Source organism: Dipodomys spectabilis, unplaced genomic scaffold (assembly GCF_019054845.1).
Source record: "Dipodomys spectabilis isolate Male_0828 unplaced genomic scaffold, ASM1905484v1 ptg000076l, whole genome shotgun sequence".
Lineage (NCBI taxonomy): Eukaryota > Metazoa > Chordata > Mammalia > Rodentia > Heteromyidae > Dipodomys > Dipodomys spectabilis.
The window spans coordinates 1,295,326-1,323,085 of record NW_024870753.1 but is presented as its reverse complement, the minus strand read 5'-3'; the positions used below and the strand labels follow the sequence as shown (position 1 = coordinate 1,323,085).

Sequence of the window (27,760 nt, the reverse complement as noted above, 5' to 3'; positions counted from 1 at the left end):
CGGAATAGCAAGGACTAACAGGCGTGAGCCACTGGCACTCAGCTTGCTAAGATTTTCATCGTTTCAAACTCGGACTTTCAGGTGATGAATCAATTTTGAGTTAATTTTTGTGTGTGGTCTGAGTAAGCAGCCCAGCTCTGGTCCTCTGCACACAGTCATCCAGTTACCCCAGAGCCCTTTGCTGTCAAGTAATTCCCTGTGGGTGTCTCATGAGATAGTTGTGTACCATGCCAACGATATGTTTAAATGATGTAGTTTTCATTGCACAAGCTTGTCACTTGCAACCTAGCTCCTTCACAACTGCCTACAGCTTGATGATTCCTTCTTTAGAGATTTGCTTTTCTCTCTCTTTGTGTGTATGTGTGTGTGTGTGTGTGTGTGTGTGTGTGTTGGTGGTATTGGTGTAGTGGATGGGTTAGGTTCTTGTCCATCTAAAACCCCCATTTATTGAGTTTGTAGTTTGTGCCAGACATTATACTAAGCCTTAAGAGTTTTTAAGAAAAAAAAATGTTGCAGAAGCAAGGGAGAAAATTTGGAGACAGAGTCTCTGCTCTCTTGAAAGGAGCAGAAAATTAAATAATATAACAGAGAAAATCTTGAGCAGTAATGTATGAAATATAAAAGGAGCTTGAGTGTGTGTGTGACAGATATACATATAGAGATAGGTAGAGATAAATGATAGACTTCTAGTTGCTTAAAAATGGCAAGATAGAAAGCACGTTGCGATTCATGGAGTCTTGCTGCACTTCTGTGTTATTATTGAAATATAAACAAAAAAGTGAACTAGAGCTTTTAGTTCTCATCTTTAGGCTTCTGTTTGCTCTTGGGCTTTGTGATCTTCAAAACTGACTATAACGTCAGAGGAAATAAGACAGAAAATTCACAATCTGATTTCTCTTTAATATGAATATTATACTTTCTTAATAAATGGCTGTTTGTTAAAAAAAAAAAAGAAAAAAATTTAAAAATTTAATTACTGTACCCTTATTCTCTTCTACAACTTCTCCAGGTTTTTCCTTGCCTTTTCCCCTGTAGAGGACTAGATGATACAACTTCATGTTTGCTCATGTATTTGTTAGGACACATCCAATTTTGATTAATTAGGTTTTTAGAGGCACTATAAAATCCAGACTGGCCTTGAACTCACAATCTTCATATGTCAGCCTTCTGAGTGCTGGGATTATAGACATGTGCCTGTTTAATTTGGGGAGGGAAGGGGATGATCAATATCAGATAAATCATCCATTATCAAAATCATTTCCAAAAAATTAATGCAGCTGCCTTTTTCCTTTTCTTACTCTGCTATATCTGATTTTCTGAAAGTTGATCTTTTTTGAAATATTGCCTTCCTGAACTGCATTCATTGTTTATCCTGTATCATCTGGGTCCAAACATCAAGTACTTATGAATGCTGAAATGTAGCGTGGAGAGTGATCTTTTTAAGCTAACAAAGGAAATAGGCATGATTTGAAGCTCACCTTTTCTTTCCTGTGAGGCAAAGTTTCATAATGAACCATGTCACAGAACAACTGGAAAAAAATCTGTTGTTGGTGCTAGCACAGACGCTCCCTCAACCTGTCCTGACAAGTCTGCACTATTGTACATTTGTCAGTCAATCAATAGTCTTGCTCTCTTTCAGTGTATTGTATTTCAAGTAGTTGTTAGGAACATGCAGAAGCTCCCAGTCCTTATTGTTTGCTACATGAGCAGAAGAGACCTGTATATTTTGAATGAATTAATACCTAAATCTCTAGGCTAAGTTTCAATGCGATGGGCTGACGCTACGAGTTTTCATTACCCTTCAACAATATAAATTATGTGAATCCTAAATGCACGGTGCACATAATGCTTATTTTCTTACACATTCATGGCAAATATTAGAGCTAGAAAGACCTAAGAAACTCTACAGTCCCTATTTTCTCATTTTGTAGACAAAGAAAGATGCCCAGAGAAGTGACTGATTATCTTACGTGGAATATCTCATTAGTAGCAGAGTAAGTCTGTGTACAAATAAAAGGACTTGGAATAAAAAGAATAGTCTTCCTGCATTTTGACTTCGTGCTTGCTAATGCATCCAGCTGCATGGAGTAGATGCCGCCAGTGCCTGTTTTGCACATCTGTTTTATGACTGAGGAAACATAGTCTAATCATGGTGAGTGTAAGGGACCTCCTGGCATTAGGTTTCCATAAGAAAGTGGTAATAAAAGCACCTTTTATAAGCTGGGCACTGGTGCCTCCTACCTATTATCCTAGCGATGTAAGAGGCTGAGATTCAGAAGAGTCATGATTTGAAGCCAGCTTTCTCCCTTCTTCCTCTGCCTCAAGATGTGAGATTGCTGCGAATTCTGTTTTTGAGGGATGTAACAGAGGTTACAAAGAGTAAGCAGCTACTGAAATCACTCACCCCAGGAAGGCTTAGTATCTGCTAATAATCTGAGGACAACTTAAATAGAAAGGCCCCAAATGCACATGCTACAGAAATTGATTTTTTTTTCTGTAAACTAGAACTGAAACTGGTTCCTGGTTAATAATGCTTGATTGAGGTCAATGGTACTTTTTCATTTGTTTCCCATCCTATGGATGTTTTCTATAATTGTTCCAGCTAAGTTGATTTGTGCCTATCGTTTCCAAATCATGAGCCAGAGATTAAGCAGGGGAATACAGTACTGAGTAAAGATGAGACCAATGGTTGGGAGAGACCCCTGGACACACAGTGAATTTGTGGGAATAAGAACTATGTCGAGGAAATTTGGGGTTGAGTATGGTTGAAGTCTTTGGTATGCACTATGAAAGGAGAACCATGGTAGCTGATGGAATTGTCTTAAGAAACAGGGAGGGAGAGGGAGAGGAGGTGAATTGGATCAAGGCCTACTGCATGCATGTAGGAAATGTTTAAAAATGAAAAGAAAAACGTGCTAAGGACGTTCAGCTTGTCTGTCTCTGATTCATACTCAAATCCTCTTATCTGAGAAGTGGTTCTTTTGTGATCCTGTGATTGGACACCAACACGGAGCTAGCCGGTTAGTTTTGAATATTGAATGTTCCCTGAGCAAGCACGGCTTGCCTAGGCCCTTAGGCAGTGAGCAAGACCTCTGACCACAAGCAGCCCAATGGGTATGGTGGGAAGAATGGCTTTGATGACAGCACAGCCTCTATTGTTAAATATACTCATCTGTCTCTTGGACGTAGACCCTACGGCTGTATCTAGAGTTGTTAAAATATATAAGCCTGAATTTAGAGAGTAATTACCTAGATCGTTCAAGTTGAATAAAACCTCATTTGCCAAAAATGAGAGGTCATTGAAAGGGAACACACAAGGTTACCTACCCGTTTGCCTTCTATTTAGATGTCACCTAAAAAGAAGATACTGTATTTTTTTCCTACTTTAGAGAAAACGAGTCTATTTGGAAGAAGGTATTCCCAAAGGTGTAAATATTGACATTTAAAATAAAATAAAAAGGCCAGTCTACCTATGTATGTAATGACTTCGTCTGTGTGTGGCTTTGAGTGGTTTTTCTCCTCCCTCTACTTGACCTGGTCATGTCCTTTCTCTATAGAAACCCCGCTGAGGACATACCCTGCCTATGAAATGGTAGTGTATTTCCTGGTGATATATTGGGGTATGAGTGACATAATAATTCACATCTAAGCCAGGCACTGGTGGCTTACACCTGTAATCCTAGCCACTCAGGAGGCTGAGATCTGAGGATTGAGGTTCAAAGTCAGCCCAGGCAGAAAAGTCCCCCTGATACTCTTATCTCCAATTAACCACTCAAAAACCAGAAATGGAGCTGTGTCTCAAGTGATAGAGCACCAGCCTCGAGTAAAAGAGCTCAGGGACAGCACCCAGGCCCTGAGTTCAAGCCCCGACAACTGACTAATAATGCCTTTCATCCCTGACATGAGAGACACTGCAGTGTATGGTACCATCCTAGTCAGATGTGATAGTTTTACAATCCATGGTGCAATTGTAGGCTCCTTGATAGGCAAAACCAAACATGCACAATTGGATTGGAAGGCAACCATTCCTTCCCTCCCAAGCCATCTGGTCTTCATGTGTTGCAATCTTTTCCTCCACAGAAAATGAAAACCCTGGCAGAGAGGAGGAGGAGCGCCCCATCTCTAGTCCTGGATAAAGCCCTGCAGAAGAGGCCGAGCACCAAGTAAGTACAGAGCTCAGCGCACTCGGCTGGGAGGTACTTGGGACTCTGTATTGTGTGAAGGTTTCTCAGAGCACATCTACAGCTTGTTTTTTTAGCTGTGGAGTCATTTGTTTATAAGCATCAATGGTGTCTGTGTAATGATAGAAAAGATGGCTCCTAGAGTGTTGTTTGTTGGTTTGGATTTTTCTGAGGACTCTAGCGAGCAGCCTTCACACAGATGATGTGAGCCATGAAACAGCCCGTGTAGTGTATTTTATTCCTGTATCACGTGCAAATGCCCTATGTCCAGTAGATCTGTTAAAAAAAATAAAGAAGGGGGGGAACACTGTGTCTAATTATTCATGCATATTACCTATTTTATATGTAAACACAAGTATTTTTGTACATTTTAATGGATGCTACATTTTATAAAATCACAGCTGCTTTGCTCTTTTTAGAACCTTTCCCAAAGCCATGTGGATGAACATTATCTTGTGCACTCGTCACATTGAGCAACTTCTTAGCATCCTGCTCTTAAATTTAAATATAGCAAATATACCGACTATAAGGAGGTCATGCATGTGACTGCTTCATCCTCATTCAGGAGAATCGTGTCTGAACACACACACACACACACACACACACACACACACACACACACGGAAATGCAGCACCTATTATTCATTTTATTGTTCCTTTACATTTTTGTTAGTGTTTTACCTATATTTCTTAAATTATGCTCAAGACCTGTGAATTCCAGAATGCCAAAGGTGACATTAAAATAAATGTGTGTATAGACTTTCATAGAACAAAAGGGAATTAGGTGTAGGGCCTGGAGATCCTCTCCAGGCTAGCAGAAGTGCTAACACGTGAGTGACTGGAACATGCCATTAGGATTGCTTTGGCTCAGTGAAGCAGTATAATGCACAGCCATGCTCCTCCACCCAGGCCTCCCCTAGCACCTCTGTGATATTTGCTACTTCTGGTAGAGCCATTTCCTTCTACAGGCTCAGTAGTTGCAGAATATGACTTTTGTGTCAACAGTAAGGAAAAACAGCTTAAGTTAATGTGTATGTTTTCCTTATGAATTACTATTTTAATGCATATTTTATGATTTTACTATACATCGTTCTTTATTGTTATTGTAAAGGGGGTGTACAGTGCGGGTATAGCTGGGTCAGATAATGAATACATTTCTTTTTGAACAGTGTCACCTCTTCCCTTGTTTTCTCCCAGTTTTTCCCTCCTGACCCCTCTCTCCCATGAGTTGTATAGTTCATTTTCAACATAGTATCTAGTGAATATCACTGCAGCCTTTGTTCACCCTTTGTCCCAAGTAAGCCAGACCCAAAGAAACATAAGTTGCATGGTTTTCCTCATTTGTTATAACTAGAATGTGTCTGTAAATTGATAAGTAAACATGCTGGACAGTAAAAGACAAAAAATACATTTGGATGTGATAAATTATACAAGATTCTAGACATTCACACAGTGGGACTAAAGAGAGATGTTCTTAGGAGAGGATCACAATGGCTCCATAATTTTGTATATGCTTTGATCTCGTTTCTCTAGGGGAATAAGTGAACAAAAGGACCATGGCCTTATAACAGTTAGTGATTAGGCTGAATGTACACAGAATATTTGTAATTACTAACTAGTAACTAACTAGTAATAACTAGTTATGCTAATTACTAGTATGATTTTGAGATTGGTTCTTTCCATTTTTTGTGTGTCTTGTCTTTTTGTGTGTGTTTTTAAAATTAAACATCAAGCCAGGTGCCAGTGGTTCAGGCCTCTAGTCTTAGCTACTCCGGAGGCTGAGAGCCGGGAATCATTGTTTAAAGCTATCCAAGGCAGACAAAGCTGAGAGACTCTTACCTCCAATTAACCAGCACACAGCCTGAAGTAGAGGTGTGGTTTAAATCATTGAGCAAAATAGCCAAGTGAGAATTCAAGGCACTGAGTTCAAGCCCTATTCCTGGCACAAAAATGAGTAGCAAAATAAATTGGAGATCAAATCCCACTACAAGACGCATGCAAGAAAGTCTGAATTTCGTCCACCATTGCACAACAAATGTTCTTGAAAAGTTCTATTAAGTCAGATTTTTATGAATTATCAGCAAATTGTTTTATTAAGAGATGTCACTACTGTTTTTCACAGGGGTCAAAAACAATACAGATTTTTTGCATTTCTAATCATTGCATGCTGGAAACATGGAACTTTTTTCCAAAGTCCAAGATGATCGGCACATATTTTAGGTAGCACTTGATAGAGGAAAATCCTGGTACCTGCTTCCAAATTATGACTATCTCTTGAGAAGTGAAAAGGGACCCATTCCTGGATATGAATGATTTTCTTTGCAATGTAGAGTCAGACAGCAAAGAAGCAGTGTTCTTTCTACTGGCATTTCACACGCCTTCCCTCATGCCCCGATTTCATCTGAGCCTTGCGGTAGAACTGTCTCTACTGATGCCTCCTGGATCTTCTAAAATAATAATGTGTAGATGATACAAAACAAAACAAAAAAAACAAAACTTTTATCCAACTTCAAGCAGACATCTGCAGAGGATTTAAAAGAAGGCTTTCATCTGACAACAGCTGCATCACAATTTAAAAAGAAAAAAGTTTATCAAACAAGCTAGATTTCAAGAAGAAGGAAGACTTAGCTGAGCGGCTGAGTTAACTGTTGGTGCCTTAAATGGTGGGTTTTTTTTCTCCCCAGCGGTCTTTGATGAACCAGGGAGTGTAGAAAGGAAGAGAAGTTCCAGGTTTTTAACGAGTTTTTGGTCTGTGATCATCACTCAGATCAGCGGTTGATCTGTGTTGTAGTTACACTGTGTGGTATAGTGCATGACAAACGTCTTGGACACTAAGACAAGAAAAGTTTGCTAAGGTGAGCATTCACAACGCCGCTCATCACACCCAGATGCCTTAGTCTTTAGCACAACAGCGTTCAGTTCTGGGTATAAGGACAGCCTCGCTTATGTACCGAAATTCTCCCTGATAAGCCTCAGGGCACATCCAGTAAAGGCATTCATTTTCCTAAAAGGTAAATGAAGGTTGAACTCTAGTAACTTATTGACATCTTTCTAATCCTATAGTTATTAAATTATTTGTCATAATTGTAGTCACTCAAAAGCCATATACCCTGAATCCTAATTGCTGCTTCCTAAACACATACCCTTCAAACTTTGGCCAAATACTTCTATCCCTTTTATCACTGCAATGAAAAACTTTTTGAGTTGTGTAAGTCAAATGTAAAGGAAAGACACTGCATAAAGTGGTAAAGATTGGTCCTATTTTAGATTCTTTCAAAATGGCCAGGGTGTGTGTGTGTGTGTGTGTGTGTGTGTGTGTGTGTGTGTGTGTGTGTGTGTGTGTGTGTGTGTGTGTGTGTGTGTGTGTGTGTGTGTGTGTGTGTGTGTGATGCTGTGTGCTATTTCTTCAGGTGCAGTTCTGGGTGGAGATCTTTAGGAGATTGTGTTAAGTTTTTCCATGTTCTCCTGGACTTTGACAGGATCAAATTAGTTTATTTTTTTTAATACTTGCAGAACAGCACGTCCATTTAATTTCTCCATTCCAATGTTATAGCTTATTTTCTTGCTAATTGCAGTCATGATTCAATTTTATCTTTGGTTTTGGCACCGGGAAAGCATTGCTTCATTAGCGCATGCCTGTTTCCCCTTCCTCGCCCTTGTCCAAAGGAACAGCAAGGCCATCCGAAGATGCCATTACTGTATTTATTGAGCTAGATACTCTCTTCCCAGTGCAACTTGAAGGTTTTCCCAGAGTGTTTTTGGCACTTCGTGATTGACTTTCCTTCAGAACCTTGAGAACAACAAAAAAAAAAAAACACGAAGGAAACAGAACAGATGTTACGACTTAAGGAGGCGCTTCAGATTGTTGTGCTTCAGAGAAAGCTCTGGGCCAGCTTTGGAGCGAGTTTCAACCCTTCTGAGTAACTGCGAGAACTTCAACGAGTTACATGGCCTTTTGCCTTTTGTGGACTTTCCTTACCTGTAAAATGGGACTGACCCGTTCAAAGAGTGAATACCATGCTCTATTTCATAGCGTTTCATGGCTGGGTACATTTTTGTTGCAATTGCATTATGGCCTGGTTGGGACTGTGTGTCCTTCCTGTAGACCATCCTTCCTGAGACCATTTCCTCCTCTGCTAGCCATGTGACAAGATTGGCAGAGCTGGGGGTAGGGGAGGACCACTGGACTGCACGGCGTCTTTCCTATTCTCACCAACCCCCAACAATTCTAACAGCAACTCGGTAGCACAGACAATAGAAAAACGCGAGGGATGGTCTTTTGTAAATCCTTGATTTTGCATATAACTTAAAAATAAAGCATTGTACTTTTAATTTCATGGCAAAAAAGTATTCCATCTATATGCATAAAACTTCTGTACGTTCGCTCTTTTAACCCACCAGCGCCCCCCTTGAGACATCTCACAGTGTGCGTCCATCACTCTGCTAAAAAAAATAAGAAAAATAAGTATCCCCTCCCTGTGTAGAGCCACGCGTTTGCTTATCTGGGATCCGTGTGTGACTTTTTTTTTTTTTTTTTTTTTTGTGAGAATACCGTACAGAGGAGTTACAGTTACATGGGCAAGATAACGAGTACATTTCTTATCAAGCATTGTTGCCTCCTCTTTGTTTCCCCTTCCCATCCCTTCCCATCTTCCTCTGCTCCCCCCACCCAATCCTCCCCCACCCCCTCCCCCAAAGTTGTAAAGTTTGTTTTTTGACATAAGGTCTTATACATCTCATTGTTGCAATGGGTCTACCTGTATCCCTAGTTAAACGATTTGTTTTTTCCCTTCCCCTCCACAAATTATACCAACATCAAATACAGTGAAAGCAGGGGTTATACCGTGGGGGAGGGACATACAAAGCAACAAAGAAATCATCTTATAAATATGTTAGAAACAATTGCATGAAAGGAAAAAAAAACAAAAACAAAAACACATTTGAATACTTATCTTGGGGTTCATTCCCCTAACATCAACTTACCTGACTTTTTCTGCTTGACTCAGACATATACTTTTGGGCATTTACCCAAATTATCACAAACAAGACCACACTAAAATTATATCAAGTGAAATAAGCCAGGCCCAAAGAAACATAGGTCCCATGGTTTCCCTTATTTGCAATAACTAGTATACGTCCGTGTGTGACTTCTTGCGAGTTCATTTTGTAAGCCAAACCCTACAGCGGGCCCAAATGAGTCCTTGTGTAGTCTTGTCTGATCTCATGTGACTCTGTATCAGAATTGATCTGTTATAAACCATACAATAGTATGTCACGGTGGGCACTTGTGGCTCACGCGTGTAACCCTAGCTACTCAGGAAGGAGGCTGAGATCTGAGGTTCATGGTTTAGAGCCAGCCCCGGCAGGAAAGTCCATGAGACTCTTATCTCCAGTGAACCACCAGAAAACTGGAAGTGGCGCTGTGGCTCAAGGGGTATAGCACTCACTTGGAGCTGAAGAGCTCAAGGACAGCATCCAGGCTTAGAGTTCAAGCTCCATGACCAACAATAACAACAATAGCATGTCACTTCAGCGATTAGGTTATAAAAAACGAATCTTCCATCTTGATGGTGGCTTCTCCCTCTTTCTTTGGTCACTGGACTGGGGCAGCTGCATGAACAGCCCCCTAGGGACACCCACAGGGGAAAGAACCTGGGAAATGCAAACCCCAGCTTCAAAGAGGATGTGCTTCTATTTCTTTCTAAAACATCTGATAGTAAACACAGTGCAATTATCTAAGGATTGAGTTTTCTTTCTGGGAAGGTTGGAGTGTTTTTTTTTTTAATTTTTGCTTTTATTACTGTGGCAGTTTCTTTCATAGATAAAATGAAGAATTAATTGAGTATTCAGTACTTTCCTGGGTCACTTTTAGTTATTTGGCCTTTCAGTGGAATGAATCCATTTCATCCTGTTGTCAACTTAATGAACACAAAGTTACACATAATATTCCTTTATCAGATCTCAGCCTTCTGAGTAGCTAGGATAACAGCTATGAGCCACTGGTGCCCAGCTTTCATTTCTTTTTCTTTCTTTTTATATATTTCTTTTTAGTAAGTGGTAATAGATAAAACATAGTTAAAATCTTTTTTTTCTATTTCATTTCAGTAGCTGAACCTATAGCCACATATTTCTTCATAATATTCTCTTATCCATGTAATAATCTACAGAATCTGTATGAACTTTTATTTAAAAATGAATGTTGGAGCTGTCTGGATGCTAGTGGCTCACTTCTGTCATCCTAGCTACTCAGGAGGCTGAGATCTGAGGATCACAGTTCAAAGCCATCTGGGGCAAGAAAGTCTGTGAGATGCCTATCTCCAGTGAAATCACAGAAAAAGCCAGAAGTGATGTCTCAAGTGGTAGAGCCTATTCCTACTCTTGGGCAAAAAGGACAGCACCCAGGCCCAGTGTCAAGCCTCAGTACTGGCCAAAAAAAAAAAAAGAAAGAAAGAAAGAAAAGAAAAAGAAAAAGGAGTGTTGACTTATTTGAACTATATCACCTTAAAGTATAATTTGGATGTGTTAATTCTGAATGTTGTTGAATTTTTCTTAAACTATGCACTGTACAAATATAACATTTCCATATCAAAATTACAAGAAGTAAAATCTGACTAAACTTGTAAATTCAGCTCCTTGGCTTTAAAGGGCTTTTGCGGTGAATTTCTACATGTGAATTATTCCTTGTCATCCTGCTGTTTGTTTTTATTATTATCATCCCCAATGTTTTTCTTTCCTCTTATGTTTTGCTAAACACATGTTTTTCATTTATTATATAAAAATGTGTTTATGATTATGTTTGTGCACCTGCAGCCTGAAGTAGGCTAATTCTTAATCCTGAACTTAATCCTGTTGTCTATTTTTTATTAAAAAGAAAAATAAGATGGAGATAGGAGAAAATAGGATAAAGGAACCAAGAACACCTTCTTTTTTTAATGTTTTAACCTCCAGTAAGCAGATTGGGCAGATTGGATAACTCAACTGGAATTGCTGGTTCAACAATAGAGCTCTGATATATTGGTGTCAGAACTGCGCAAACTTCTGAGTCGCAAAACTCTGAGTGTAGAGATCTGGACCATGTGTTCACTGAGCTGAATTTGTTTTCATTCTGACAGAGATAGCTTTATTTGGGGAGTGCCCTTTCAATTGTTTTCTTACATGTTCATTAAGGAATTCTAAAATATGAAGAGACGTTTATAGAATAGAACTGTAAGCACTCCTATCGCTCCACCATTAACTAGCAGGAATGCTCACTCCCCTGGCCAGTTTGGGCCATATGAGTTTTTCCATTGAGTTGCTACCAAAATAACAGTCAACTTCCTCCATAGCTGACCATCTAAAACAAAGACACAATGTGTGTGCTCATGCACACATTCTCCCTGCTCTCCTCTCTTGTCCTGGCCACTCCTCCTCCTCCTCTCCTTGCTCCTTCTCTTCCCACGATCCTCCCCCACAAAGATAAAATCTAGAACATCTTTTACAACCTCATCTGAAAGAAGATGGTTTATGAACACTATGGACAGAAGTCTCTTGGATACCTAAAAAAATTGTCTCCCTTAACTATTAAAAAATGCCTTTACAAATTTTAACTCTTTTATCTATTATAGTGGGGCTTTGTAAATAGTTCTCCTCAATAATGACCAATACCATTTTATTGGTACTTCCTTTTACTTAGAGATGTCTTTTGTGTGCTTCCAATTTTCTTTGAATGTCTTTTCAATAACTTTTTCCCGAAAATGGAATCTAGTGTCCTTGCAGAGTAATAAATTTCCTACAATTTGATGTAAAGGTAAATCCAATTGGAATCATGTCTTCATCAGTGTCCATCCATAACAGCTGAGCTTTTCTTTGCCATTAACTTCCCGAGTCTCTCCTTTCTTCCCTTGTCTTCTGAGTTTCCAGACAGCTCATTCTACTTGGTTCCTTCTTTGCCTAAGTGTTAGAAGCATTAGAAGTACCCAGGGCTCAACACTTGAACCAGTTCTACATCTATCCACCTCCCTAGATGAGCCAATCTCTTCCTCTAGCTTTAAAACATTTGTTTTGACGCCATTTAATAGATATTTCAAACCTAACAAAATTCCCTATCTCTGCCTCCACCTAAGTAGTTGATTTACTGTCAAATCGTAACAAGTTCTGCCTTTGAAACATATCCAGAATAGAGCTAGTTCTCCCAACCTTCATGGCTACCATCCTTTCCTGCAAAATGCCAAAACCAAATAGAACAGTGGGTTTCAGTGTTTGCTAGAAACTGAGCTCTGGGACTATAGCCAAAGTTTCCTGAGTAACGTACTTCTCCCATATCTTCACTATTTAACACAATGTCTAGCGCACACAGGTAGATGCTCATGTGGATATCTGTTGGGTAAGCAAATAGTATAGTGAAGTACATAGAAGCTAGATTCTTTTTCTCGTGCTCAGTTATACCTTCTTCATTTCCACAGCTCAGCCCACTCCCATCATGCCCATGGTTAATTCATTTACATACTTTGTCTTTATTGTCAGTAGTTCTTAAAGTGTTTTCACCTGTTTTTCCCTGATGGCTCTCTCTTCTTCTAAATGGCCCTCCTCTTATACTTTCCTCAACTTAATTTCAAATCACAGTGTCCTGCTTAAAAGCTTACAAAGTGATTTGAGGTTTGTTTTTTTTTTGCCTTTTTTTTTTTTTTTGGTCAGTTGTGGGGCTTGAACTCAGAGCTTGGGCACTGTACCTGACCTTTTTTGTTCCACCACTTTGAGCCACAGCTCCACTTCTGGTTTTCTGGTGGTTCATAAGAGTCTCACAGACTTTCTTGCCTGGGCTGGCTTTGAAGCACAATCCTCAGATCTCAGCCTCCTGAGTAACTGGGTGTGGGTGACCAGCTGGCTGAGACAAGGTTTGAATAACCCCTAACGTGGAAAGAAAACTCCCCTGATCAAGCTCCTTCTACCGGGGTGCTTCCCAGGCCCTTGTTACCTCCGCCTTCCTGAATTCCCAACAGTTGTGGAAACACCCGCTCATCCTTGTGATGCTCCCTGCCTCTTCACCCATCTGTCTGTCCACCCTCTAAGAAATGGAAGTCATTCAGCCTCAGATAGGGGCCCCATTTTCCTCCTCTCTGTTCCTTGTACTGCTCTGTCTCTGTGGTGTATCACAGTGTTCACTCATCTATTCCCGTCAGACTGCTGACTCCTTGAAGGCATGGTCCGAATCCACGCCCCATACCTGTGACATGTCAGGAACCCAGCACAGGCATCCTTTACTATGAGCAATTGATTGCATGGTGTGCTCAATAGATGGTGAATGAAGAATTCTTGAGAGATAGGAAGCAAAAGATCAGCCGTACATGCGATGACAAGCAAACATTCAATTGAGAAAATGTTCATAGAAGAGATGGCATTTGGAAAAGGCTTTGAAATGTGGGGCTTTAGAAGGTAAATTGTGTTCAGCTATTGAACAAGTACTGAGTGACAGCTCTGTGCTAGTTAGTATGCCAGTTGTCTGGATCCTATCTAGTGCTTGTCATTAGAATCTCTAGTTGATGGCCACTTCTAAACATAGCCCTTTCTAAGAGTTTTAGTTGACTTTCTTTGGTGATCAATAAGAAGCAATACTAGCACTTTAAAAAAGTGTTCCTACCGGAGACTGAGATCTGAGGTTCATGATTCAAAGCCAGCCAGGGCAGAAAAGTTCCCATGAGACTCTTATGTCCAATTAGCTACTCAAAAAATGGAAGTGGAGCTGTGGCTCAAAATGGTAGAGTGCTAGCACTGAGCAAACAAGCTCAGGGACAGCACTCAGGTCCTGAGTTCCAGCCCCACAACCTCCTTCTCCCCCCCAAAAAAGGCTGTTGCTAAAGGTAAACTCTTTTTTAAATTAATCCTTAGGGATAATATCGAGAGAGATTACTCTGATCAGGTTTCAGGGGAAGCCGTTAGCTGCTTTTTACTACAAATAAAAAGCAAACAAATAAATATTGTCCTTGCCTTTCAGAAATGACTTCATTAATCCATTGGAAAAGGGAATGTTAATATATAAATAAGTGGCAATAGAAGGTTAATTCATCGCCTCTGCTTGCCATCATTGTTAGATCATTTTAGAGCTGTGTTCAGATTAGAACTTGTCAATACTCCCGGGCTGTATGAAGAGGATACATAGGTTATCATCTTACCTTTCCCTCGTTCCCACACTACAAGAGACTGAAAGAAACTGCATGCCACATGAAAATAAATACTTCAGAGTCATCTTACTGTGGAATATATTTTTTAGCAGGAAGCACTGACTGGGGTTGCAATTTGAAAAGACAGATTATTGTGTTTGTTTCCTCCTATAAATGTATATGTGTGTATATATATATATGTGTATATGTGTATATACATGCATATATGTGTGTATGTTTATATATGTATGTGATTAAAACATGTATATGTGCATGTGCATATGTGTATATGATTGATTAAGACACTAATGTGGCATTTGAGATTCTTTTTTTTTTTTTTTGGTCGGTCGTGGGGCTTGAACTCTGGGCCTGAGCACTGTCCCTCAGCTCTTCAGCTCAAGGCTAGCACTCTACCACTTGAGCTACAGCGCCACTTCCTAATGTGGTGTTTGAAACTGTATCCTGTTCCATATTTCTTGGCCAGCGATAAGCAACAATTTTGTAAAGCTTTGTCTTAGACTGGCTGATCTGCAGCATGCAATCTATTCCAGGACCAACTATAGAAGCAGCAGTTTTATCAACCTTTGTCTTGGAGTGGATCATTTGAGTAACAGATCTGCACCCCGTGGCCTGTTACAGGGACAGTCCCTCAGCCGGCATCGACACGTGTGCGTTCCTGTCATCCTTCCTGTGCTCCAACAGGACTCTGCTGATTGATGGCCAGGTGGAACTCAAAAGAGGCCTGCAGAGGCAGGAGCGCCACCTCTTCCTATTCAACGATCTGTTCGTGGCGACCAAAATCAAGTGAGTATACTGCTCCCCTCTCTTCCTGTTATCATTGTAAAAGTGCATCTCCACAAAGGGAGACCACACTGGCCAAAAGAATGTTTAGCCTTCTGCTCTGAGAGCTAATATCTGGAGTTTCCTGTTTGTTTTGCTTTTGAAAAAAAAAAAAAAGGAGTTTTATATCTTTTTGTTATTGTTGTTCGTGGGGCCTGAACTCTGGGCCTGGGCGCTGTCCCTCAGCTCTTCCGCTCAAGGCAAGCACTCTACCACTTGAGCCACAGCACCACTTACGGTTTTCTGGTGGTTTATTGGAGATAAGAGTCTCACAGCCTTTCCTGCCTGGGCTGGCGTTGAACTGTGATCCTCAGATTTCAACCTCCTGAGTAGCTGCAGTGACAGAAGTCTTTTATATCTTTTAAAATAATTTCCCCCCAGAAAAGTACTGGGTCCCTATGTGTGCTGGGACCTAAATACAGGTAAGGGTTACATAAAGAATGTCGTGGACATGATCATTCTCTTTTCTAGCTTGACCTCAAATGTGGGGGCTTTATATTTCATGGGGAGGGGAGATGGGAACATTTTTTTAAAAAATAAAGCAACAACCAAGAGGAACGTCTCTGCAATACCAAACTTGAGTCTGGCACGTCCCTTGTCATCCTCAACTGGAGGGCAGTTGGAGCCCTGGCACCCTTGAATTTGCTGAACTAATTTGAGACGAGCACTTAGCACTGCTGGTCACAGCAGCAGGTAGGAGGGGAGCAGGTGGACTTGGTGTCTCGCCAGCTCACTTTCAGGCTTCCTTCAGAAACGGCGGTTCAGTCTTCAGCTCGCCCTTACAGGGGCAAACTCAAGGGGGCTAAACAATGGCCCCTGTGGCCACATTTATTATTGTTTTTAATCTGAGTTGAATTGGAGCAGACGCAGTAGAGAACATGGGCGGGCGCCCCCTGTTACCAACTCGGGTATTACATTTGCTCCAGTCTGTGCCCCGTGTTGACCACACTTGCTGGAAATGGTTGCCACTCTTGTCATTCTTTCCTGTAGGAAATTAGAACATGCATGAAAGCCAGCTGGGGGCCTTCCCGACCACTCTCGATATTCATTAGAAAGATAAATAGTTTCTCCAATAAAATTAGGGCCTTCCTCTTTACTTTAATGATGGGATCTGTTTTACAAGCATTTAATTATTTAGAAGGCAGCTGGTATTCTCAGTTATGAGTCCCAGGCCAGCCTGGGACCGTGATTCTTCTTCCTGTGCCTGGCATGCAGTTGGAATCGCTCTGCATACCAACACACGCTCAGCTTCCTGGCCCTGATGGAGTCTTGCTAACTTTTTGCCCAGTCTGACCTCGAACTGTAATCATCCCAAGTAGCAGGGATTACAGGCAGGAGTTACCAGCTTGGTTCGCCTGGCTTTATGTCCATAAATGTTCCTAACCTATTTCTCCTCTCTCTCTTATCAAGAAAGTTTTCAATAGTCTATGAAACGAAGTCCAAGAAAAGGAAAAGAGACATTTTGTAACGTTAGCATTGCTGCTGTTTTTGTTCTCTTTTCCTTTTGTCTGGTTGGTTTGTTTGTAGTTGGGGGAATAAGGGAGGGCACAGAATAGGCGGAACATAGGGTAAACAAATACAACAGGAATACTCACTAGACACTACATGGAAGATGAACTGTACATCTTGTGGCTGGGGACGGGAGGGAAAATCCAGGAGAGAGCAATGGAAGGGGAGACATGGTTCCAAAAGAATTGTACTCATGACTTATTACCTGATTCATGTAACTGTAACCCCTCTGTATATCAACTCTATAATAACAATATTTTTTCAGTCTTTAGCAATCTGTGTTAGACAAGAAAGTAGACCATGGGGGTGTGGGGGGGAGAAGGGTAGTGATTCAGAACTACCCTTCAGAAGCAGCTCCCTCCCCCAGTTCAGATTGCAGCTGTGATACTTAAGCTATTTGGCTTTTGGTAATCTCTCTGGCTCTACCTCCTTATGTATAGGAGGTCCTGAATTTCCCTGGGTATTTTGTCTATCAGTGCTTTTTAACTCATTAAGTCTCAGCCCCACCATTTGTATGAAATATGTCAATGAGGTCAAAATATATGGCATTTCCACATCACAGGGCCTTAGGGAGGCTCAGGGAGAAATTGTCAAAAAGCAATTTTACTGCTGATTAAAAGTAGGTCATCTTCCAGGTCCCCAGAGATGAATGATAATCACGTGAAGTCTATTTGCTTTCTCTCTCTTTGTATTCTCTTCTAGTTTAGGTTCTAATTTTAGATTACAGGGTTTGGTTTGATTTGTCCTTTGGGTTCAGTTTTGGGTTTTTTTTTTCTCTTTTGCCAGAATGTGAGGTAAAATAGATGAAAAATAAAATTAAAATAAACTTGCTTTTCTAAAGGCTGGAAAGTCTTGCTACAACTCAGTTCAAAGTGTATTATAATTCTAAGGGGTTTTCTTTAATCTTTCATAAGATGGCAATGTTTTTCAACTTGTCAATAAATTGTACACTTTAATATTCAGCCACTCAAATATTTTTGAAAGTAAACAAGTGAGAATTTTTGTAGTAGCAGGAAATTTCAGGTAAGTTGTTGTTCCAAATCCAGTGCTCAGCGTATAGAAAAATAGTGTGGCCAGTTTATGAATGCTTTCTGTCATACACTAGGCCTGAGGAATCAACCTTTCATCCAGCATTTCAAAGGCCAACGACGTCAAAATCTACTGTGACAATCACCTGACACTGAAGTGTTAAGACATTCGTTGCCCACAATTATGCCAACCGTCTTCTTGTAACAATTAGAGACACCCTGGTAGAGCTAAAGAAATAAAAAAAAAAAAGAAGAAGAGATCCTGTTGCCTGTTGTTCTTCTCTTCTATTTTCTTTGTGTGTGTGAATGTGTATGTGTGTGCAAGTGTGTGTGCCTGCATGCGTGCGTATGCATGGGCTGATTCTGGTACTTGAACTCAGGACCTAGGCACTGTCCCTGAGCTTCTTTTACTCATGGCTAGTGCTCTACCACTGGAGCCACAGCTCTCCTTCCAGCTTTTTTGGTAGTTAATTGGAGATGAGAGTCTCACAGACTTCCCTTCCCTCCAGGGGCTGGCTTCAAACCTTGATCCTCAGATCTCAGGCTCCTGAGGAGCAAGGATCACAGGTAGGAGCCATCCACAGCTGGCTGCTTGGCTTTAAGGAAAGCAGCTTTTTTGGAAAATGAAATTATCAGCATGCTAACTTGAGCAGCCAGGTTGGTCAAGGAAGCCTCTGGAAATCCCTTATTTGATGTCTTCCAAAACATATGCGCACATACCCTGTTCTTTCCTGAGATTTCTAATTTCAGCCTGGAGTGGGATGAAGAGATGTTCTTGTCTTTGGAGAAAAGGCGCCGTCCTGGGGAGGGATGGATGAGATGTTGAAAGGGGTGACACGGATCAAGAGCTATTGCATTCATAAACCACTTTGTTCAATGGCAACTCCTTTGTGTAGCTACTTAAAGATAATGATAGTAAAAGAAAGGCACTTTGGTCTAGGTGGTTTTGAACCACCTTTGATACAGAAACGGTAGTCTGAAAAGCATCCTACAGTTATAACTTGTCCTTACATGGTGAGCTCACAACCCGTTTTGTTTTTTCTCTTTCTAGATACAACAATAACTTTAAGATAAAAAATAAAATAAAATTGACTGACATGTGGACAGCTAGCTGTGTGGACGAAGTGGGAGAAGGCCACACTAATGCCACCAAGTCCTTTGTCCTGGGCTGGCCCACGGTGAACTTTGTGGCTACTTTCAGGTAGGAACCGCAGCTGCTCTTCCTCTTTGCTTGGATTGGCTAATTTTTTTTTAATTTTTCAATTTTTTGCCAGTCCTGGGGCTTGAACTCAGGGCCCTGAGCTTCTTTTGCTTAAGGCTAACGCTCTACCACTTGAGCCACAGCGCCACTTCTAGCTTTTTCTGTGTATGTGGTATTGAGGAATGAAACCCAGGGCTTCATGCATGCTGGACAAGTATTCTACCACTGAGCCACCTTCCCAGCTGGATTGGCTACCATTGAAAACACATTTTGTTCCTCTAATTTTTTTAAGGAAAAACCTTGTATTCTGATTAGGTATTTAAGTCAGTTATTCATGTGCCTTATTTTTTAAAGCCATACTTTTTCATTTGAATGTTTAAAAATAAACGATAAATATTGGGAATTTTTAGAGTTGTTTCCTTGGCGTGGCCTGAGATATTTTTGTGAAAGGGTTCTACTAGAATACCTGGACTAGGAGTGTGGAATCGAGTCGTCAGACCTCTAGGACCCTCTCTGCTTCCCCAATGCCAAGGTATCTGTTTTATATATTGGTTATTAAACCTGATCAGTCTTTGCAAGCCACTGAAAGAAATCTTCACCCAAGCAACTTTTATAGAATAATCCAGTCTAAGTTTGAGGAATGAGTTTTCCCTGATAGTACTCCCAGATTGTCCAAAACAGTAGTGTTGTGTTATGCGAACAAAATGAAGTGTGATACAAGACTAAGTTCCCTGAATTGTCTTTCTGATTTGGTGTCTGCAGAGATATGACCATCAAAAGTGAATTTCTGATATTATGGAGTGAAAATTACTTTCCTAAGACTCAGTCTGAAGCCTGGAGAGTGGTGAATAGATTCATAAATTCAGAATATGTGTCCTTATTAGCCAGGACATGATTAGTTAGAGTTTGCTGATTCACATCTGTCGTTTCCAGCAATTGTATCCATACTCCAGTCTTTGTTTTACGCTTCAAGGCAAATACACATGACATGCACCTGAGGCTTTTTGTTCTGCTTCTCTTTCCAGTAGCAACAAACTATTCAGGCATCATCTTGAAACCAGACAACTAAAATATCTTCCAAGCTGTTAATCTTTTAATAAGGACAAGCATGCCATTAAATTCTGTTATGCATTGCCGGCCTACCATGAGCTTTTAAGAGCTTATTTGGGAAAAGCGTGTTATTGGGGGGTCATTTTCTGCGTATTTGTTTTTTGGTTTAAAAAAACCGATTTCTACAGATATCATCACTTCCTGTTGTTGAATCCGTTTGGTGAAAGGAGGAATTCCAAGTGATCTTTTTAATGAAAAGAATTCCTATGCAACTTCAAGAGGGGGAAGACATGGGGACATGTTTTCCTCACACAGCATTGCTCAAACTATGGCTCTGTAGCCAAGTGGTTAAAGTTGACATCATCAGAAATGTCATGGTGGTGACATGGAACCCCTTCCTATAAGGTGATAAAGAGAACAACTCGCCTCTGTAGTGTTTCCCTCCCTGCAAAAACAAAAATACATAAATAAATGCTAATCTAGCCATGATAAGACCATCTGCCAAACACAAAGCGAAGACAAGTCTGTAAAATCTCTGAGCAGTACTCCTCAAAACTGTGAAGAGCTAAACCAAAATCAGGAAAGACTGAGCAACTACACCAACCCTGGGGTGGATGGAATAGGTAAATGTTATATGATATTGGATTGCCTTCAAGAACAGAAAGAAAAAAAAAAGACCATCAAAAGAAAAACCGACAAAATCTGAGTCACGTCAAGAGTTTATTTTAAATGTGAGCACCAGTGTTTAGGAATTGGATCAGAAGAACGTAAAAGGATGTGAGATGAATACAGAAACTCACTGTATAAGCTCTGTGACCATACTGGTCTAAAGAATGAGAGAGAGTAAATATGATCAATGAATATTGTATTCTTGTCTTGACATAGCACCAAAAAATTCCCACACTGTATAGTTAATGTGAACTAATGAAAAAAAAATACTTTCTTGCAAAAACATACATTTGATTTTAAAATGACTTGATCTCTCAAAGCCAACGGTTGAGGAATTCTGCCTCTGGTATGGCAGAGTGCAGTCTTAGCACACTGACCAGCCTACGGATAACAGCTCTGAAAGCTGAGCAAAATACACACAATTGTAACTCACCTAAGGATTCTGAAGAGGTGACAAACCAGGGGTGATTTGAGAGGAGAGTTGGCACTTGGAAGAAGGCACCAACCTCAGTCGGGTGAGTTTCCTGGTTTTTAAGGCACCAGAGGGTACAGGGTCACTAAAACTCACAAACCGCTGTAAGTCTCTCTGGCCTGAAGAAGCAGAGTACAGAGTCCGAATCAACCCAGGTGAATGGAAAGCAAGAGGAACGAGAAAAGGGGAGTTCCACTGTCTACATGCAAATGCTGTTCAGTGAGTGTACTCGTTGGTGAACCGGTGAGACAGAATTTGTAACTCCATCCCACCAAATTCGTTGTCTGCTGAAACCAAAGCAGCGACACAGTCTGACTATAAAGTCGAACAGTTAGAACAGTGTCAAGAAGACAACAGAAAATTCCTTGGCATACAGAAGAGACAAAAAGGAGAAAGAAGATCAGCAACAGAAGCCCACCCCAGGTGACTCATCCCCCAGATTACCAGAAAATAATTTTTAAATACAAATAAAGAGGCCAAAAGAAAAAAAATCAAACTGAAATGCATGAAAAGATGAGAAATATTGGCAGAGCAACAGAATAACCGAGAAAAAGCCAAAGGAAAATTCTACAACAGAAACGTACAGAACATGTTTTTTTTTTGTTGTTGTTGTTGTTTTACACAAACCATGTAGCTTCCTTACAGAGTGGAAATGAGAGGTGTCTGTGAATATAATGTTGGTATAAATTACTTCTGTGGTTCAATCTTCCACTCTTACTTTCTTTGTTGGCAGTTGTCCGGAACAAAAGGACACGTGGCTCACTCTCCTTCAGAGGTAATTTTTTTTTCAATATTCTGATTTTTAATGTTTCACCTGTGGTAAAAGAGCTTAAAATCGTGTGCTGAAGAGTTATATCCCCAAACTCTTCCCTTCACCCTTACTAGACATTACTCGCTTGCCCTCAAAAAATATCATCTGTTGTTTAGATTGTATAGTTGCAACGACTGACAGAAAAATAATGTTCTCTCGGTGTAAGCCTTCCTGGGAGGAGAAAATTGGGGTTTGTTTCAGTCATTTTAGATAGAAATTAAGTCATCTCTTCTACCTTTTCCTGTCATCCTCAAACTACCAATTGGTGCTAATAGATTTGTTCAAAAGTGCACAATTTTCTGTAGTCTACCTCACAAATCAATTCTCCCTACCATCCAGTATCTAGACCAAAATGGCCAACTTCAGCTCCTCAGCTAAACCCCTAGCTCTCCTCCTTCCTGCCCTTTCCCCCTCCACAAGCTACGGGAGAGTTAAGAATTCCAGGCTGGTTGAAAACTAAATGGGAAATGAGAAGCCATGGCTCTGGGTTGGCCTAGTGAAGTATTGAATATATTCTCACACTTAGTAAATATATGGGGCCAAACCTGTTCAGAATAGGCAGGGAGACTTTAAGAAGAAATCGATCTATATATTTATTTATATGACCCTGATCATGATTCTCGAACCTCACTTAGCAAAATGCATGTCTCATTCTTTCTGGGTTTTGGTTTTGGTTTTTTTTGGTGCCCATGCCTAATGTCCTGAAGAAATCATTTTTTAAAATTCTCTTTCAACCCACCATGTAATCTGACTTGGCTGAGTCTCTCCCGTGTCTTTTTGAAAAGTAGTACTTAAGCCGATTGCGAATGTGATCAAAAGCGATTGATTTTGAAAAGTAAGCCGTCAGCGAATTCCATCTGACTCAGTGTTGTTTTGGGTTGTTGTTGCATTTGATTAGATACATCAATCTAGAGAAAGAGAAGGACTACCCGAAGAGCATTCCCCTCAAAATCTTCACCAAGGACATTGGGAATTGTGCCTATGTAAGTGTTTCTCGGCCAGAAAATTCAATTCCAAGTCCCTGCCTCAGGTAGAGAACAGCATGGAGTCAAGGAGTCAGACAGACAGACAGACAGATGACAAAGTATGAATGTGCTACTGAAATACCATAGTTGGGGGGAAATGCTTTTTCCTGAGTCTGTGCAAATCTTTGTATGTATGAAAGGAAACCACGGAGAAAAAGCAGTGAGAGATCTGTGTTCACCATAGTATTTAACACTCACCCCTGGAAAGATTCTGGCCTGTGAGATGTGTCTTTTCTCTCCCTGGCATGAATGATTCTGGGGAGATTTGTGTTAGCAAAAGGCAGTTAGTAAGCAATTTCTATAAGGAGATATTTTCTGTATAGGGAAGTATTCTTCAGGGGTTTTTTCCCACTGCTTGTCAATTCTTAAGTCAAGAGTGCTCAGGAAAAGTCCTTCATTCTTTGAGATTTGGAGGATTGAATCCCTCAGGTGAAGAAAAAAATGGGTCACCTGTGGAAGATGGCTTTTGTAAGGGATAGCATGCTTCCGACTCCCAGTGTTTTGGTATGGTCTTTAATACCAGTCTGTGTAGTGGGTTGGCTGAGGCTGTAGTTCAAGATCAGAGACATTATAAACAAGTTGGAAACTTTGTGTGTGTGTGCGTGTGTGTGTGTGCGCTGGTACTGGGGACTTGAACTCAGACCTAGGTAAGCTTTTTCACTCAAGGCTAGTAGTACTCTCCCACTTCGCACCATAGCTCCATTTCTGGCTCTTTTTGTGTGTGTGTGTGTGCATGGGTGTGTGTGTGGTTAATAGTAGATAAAGAGTCTCTCAGACTTTCCTGCCCTGGCTGGCTTCAAATGTTGATCCTCAGATCTCAGCCTTCTGAGTAGCTAGGATGACAGGCATGAGCCACCAGTGCTTGGCTGGAAAATCATATTTTTATGCTGTGGACTGTCCATCTAGTAGCCCTAGACCGCATGGAATAGTTTTGTGGAAAGCTATGTAGTCTGAATGAGTTATGCATTGGACAAAACCCAAGTTAGGCATATATTCTAACCAGTTCAGGTATCTGACTTAAATTCTTGCAGCAACTATTCACATTTTTACGGTAGGAGACTGCCATGATCTGTTTGCTTTGGTACAGTGGAGGGGTAGTTCAGTATGAAAAGAATTTTCATGGAAAGTCCCCTGACTTATTTATCATTAAAAGTGAGGCTACATCCAGGATGAAGTGACAGAGCCAATGTCTCGGCCAGCTCTGCTTCTAGAAAGATCACCCCCAAGAGTAGTGCATGTGGGGGAAATAGATTATTCTTGGCCTCTTGTGGTGCAGAGCCTGTCAGTGAATTCTGCCGATCTGGAATGGATACCCAGGTCTTTCCATTTTCTGTTATTTGATTTCTAGCCAAAGTGCTCTACCTTCTACCATTCATTTGTGCTGACTCCCAGAAAGCCATGCAGGGGAAAATATACTTCTGTAATTACTTTGTGGAGCATATATGTCTAATGGTTAGCAAAACTAGCTTAGTATCCAGGTAATTAGAAAGATTCTTTACAAAAGACTTTACGAGAGAGTGTCTTTAAATGGAATCAAGGTGGCTTGTAGACTTGAAAAACAGATGCAGAAGCCCTTTCTAAAGCTGTATTTGGGACAATAAGAAGCGCATTTTGAAATCAGTGCATTTACAATGATCTTTTTAAAACAATTTTTAAAATTCAAATAAAAACAATTTGTCCAGACAAGTACTTGGCCCACAGAAAAGAAAGTCTAGAACCCATACATTCTCAGGAGATTTAAACTTCTCTATTTTTAATTTTACTTGTTTTTTTCATGCCACTTTTTTTGAGTGTATCATGTAATCCTTGGCTATCAGAGCCACCTGCTGATTTATCTGATAATTATCCTGTATACAAACCTACCTGCATAGCCGGTGAGAGAGTTGAGCTCTCTACTATGTTCAGTGCTCACTGATTCTTAATTCCTCTCATGAAAGTCTTAGTAGACACAAGGGCTAGACACATAGAAAAAACTTAGATAGTAATGGGCTTCATGTGTACTTTGTAACCAGTTTCTATTCTGACTTTCCTTAGCTGATTTTATATCATGCAAAGACATAGAAGTCCATATTATGAGTACAGAAAGAGAGACCCAGCACTTTCTCTGTTCAGATTTCCCACTGCAATATGCAAATGAGGCAGAGGGACAGCCTGACTGAGTTGCTGTGTGTGTATGTGATGTGAAGTGGGTCCATGTATACTCTTTGTTTAAGCTCTCGTATTTTTTGAGTTTAGGTTCTACAAGAAAAAGAAATGTTTTAGTAAAGGGCATATCAAGGGGTAAAAGAATTATGGGTCTGTGTCCTACTTAAAGTCTCGTGCTTTATTCTATTTGTGCTTGAAAGCAAGATTCGTCTTTGGATCATCATTTAGCAATGATTATTTGTCTTTAATTTCCTTATTTGTAGATATATCTCTTATTTCTTTTTTCCTCCCTACAGTCCAAAACTATAACAGTAATGAATTCAGATACAGCGAGTGAAGTCATCAACATGTCATTACAAATGCTAGGGATAACCGTAAGTTACTCTGCTAGATATTTTTTATTTCTTTTGCTTTGAGACAGAATCTCAAGGCTGGCCTTGAATTCACAATCTTCCTGCCTCTACTTCCTACATCCTAATTATAAAGAAATTTTTGATTCACAGTAATATTTAGTAAACTTAGATGTAAATACTATGCCTTGTAAGATAACATATCTGTCCTATTTTGTCCCCCGTATGTAGAAAATAAAGACAGGAAAGCTTTACTCTAAGTGCACTGTATATCTCCATTCACACACAAAAACATCTTTGCTAGAAAATTCTTATTAGACTTTCAGCCTTCTTTTCCCCTTCCTTCTTGGCATTATCTGACTGTTTGCCTAAGAGTTGGTCTTGGGATAATGACAAATTCAGAATAATGTGTTCTGTAGTAGAATTTTTACATCAAGGACAGCGAAAGGTGGGGAGAAGAGGCGCTGGTATCCGGGAGGGTGGTGACTGTGAAAATAGATTAATAGTAAAGCACATTAAAAAATTTTAATGGGGGATAAAAAGAATTACAGAGGAGCAAATTTGATCAAAGCACCTCATATACATGTATGGGAAGAATGCAGTGAGACCCTTTTGTATAATTAACATAAACAGGCCCTGTTCACTGACTATAAGTCCTGACGATATGGTGGCTTGTGGGTGATGAGACTCATGGCAGTTTGTAAGTGAGGAGAGCTCTGGACGCTGTCATGAATTTGAAGATCCTTAGTGTGCAGTCCACATTGTTTTGCTTGTAGTTTCTCACTTTTCGCTTTCTGGGGCAGAGGAGACTTTTGGAAATTTTATTAGTGGCAAAGATTGGCGTATACCTGAGCATGAGGTAGACGATTAAGGATCGGGAGGTTCATCCCATGACTCCCTGCAAGCTCTGCAAAGCCTGTGATGAGTCCTTTAATTGAAGGCACGGGCTTCTGAGGTGTGCAAACAAGCAAAGAACCTAAACATTTCAGTCAGAGTCTCCAGGAAGATACTCCGGTGACAATGATGTGGTCTGGCACACTTAGCATCTGCCGTAGTATTGCTGATGTATTTAGATTTGCTCTTCACCATGCTGTGCTGAAAGAACTCAGTGCTACCGCAATTTGGGACACACAACCTGATTAATAAAAGTTTAGCAAAGGAGATGACTGAATCGAGTTCTGACCTCTATCAATAGATCTTAGAGAAGAGTAGTTTAAGGGGTAGGGAAAGAGTTCAATACATTAATCATTTTTCCTATCTATAATTCTTTATGGATTTTAGTCTGCTTAGACCAGACAAAACTTAAGTTTTATTTAATCAGGAATGCGAGTTACCTTGGTTAATCCTGTTTAAAGAGATTTTCACAGTGTTTTCAATACTGCCTAAAAATCAAAAGAGTTGTTAGATTGCTCCTCCTCTCTGATCAAGGGATGGGACGAAGAAGATAGATAGGACAATCTGTGTGTGTGACCAGCAGTTGTCTGTTGGGCCTTTGCCATAGCCAAGAGCCTCCCTTTGGAAGACTGGGACATGATGTTCGATTAGCAGTTAAAGAATAGGAAATATCACCAACACACTTGACTATTCGTGTGAAGCATTTTGCTTTGTCCCTGGCTGGCAGACTCAGCAGGAGCTAGGTGATAGAGTGTTATCTCTTTCTCATGGATTAATAGTATTACTGGGTTAGTATAGTGCTGGTGACAGGGTTGGTTTTCCTTGACCCAGTCCCTTATCTAGGTAAACCTCTCTGTTCTGTTTCCGGGACTGTGCTTGTCCCAACTGAAGCCATCTATCTATCTTCTCCAAGCTTCTTGCATCAATCTGTGCAGTGGCATATTGATTTCTCATTCACATCACCTATGTAGTGAGACCCTGACCCCACTGCAGTTGTGGGGGAGGGGGGGGGCGGGGAATCTGTAGCCTGGTAAAGAGGAAGCCAATCCTTCGTGCATGGGAGATGAGTTGTAGGAACTAGCAAAACCAACTTGAAAAACCATAACCATCCCCATGACCCTGAATTTTCTTTTTGCAAAGCATAAAATACCCCCCCAAATGTATCTTTATGATGCAAGTGTCAAACGTGAAAGATGTATGGTGACTTAATTCTTTTATCTCCAAGGGCTCTGAGAAAGATTACCAGTTATGGGTTAATTCTGGAAAAGAAGCCGCACCATACCCACTCATTGGTAAGTTTCTGGGGAAATCTAAGCCGGCATTCTGTCATAACTATAATTCTAAATGTCTTGGAAGTGGTCCCAATCCATAATATACCTCTTTCATGGGGTGTGCATTTAATACCTACTAACCATTTACTGGGTGCTAGACAATTGGATTTTTTTTTTC

The 27,760-nt window shown here is 40.5% G+C and overlaps 1 protein-coding gene across 1 annotated transcript in view; it reads left to right on the top strand.

The window, feature by feature from the left end:
* Arhgap20 (Rho GTPase activating protein 20) overlaps positions 1-27,760 on the top strand; it is a 53,411-nt gene that overhangs the window by 11,276 nt on the left and 14,375 nt on the right. The window contains exons 2-8 of the mRNA XM_042682710.1: positions 4,081-4,163; positions 14,957-15,121; positions 18,746-18,895; positions 21,820-21,861; positions 22,796-22,880; positions 25,364-25,441; positions 27,537-27,603. Coding sequence (XP_042538644.1) covers positions 4,081-4,163; positions 14,957-15,121; positions 18,746-18,895; positions 21,820-21,861; positions 22,796-22,880; positions 25,364-25,441; positions 27,537-27,603 — 670 coding nt within the window. The remainder of the gene's footprint in view (positions 1-4,080; positions 4,164-14,956; positions 15,122-18,745; positions 18,896-21,819; positions 21,862-22,795; positions 22,881-25,363; positions 25,442-27,536; positions 27,604-27,760) is intronic.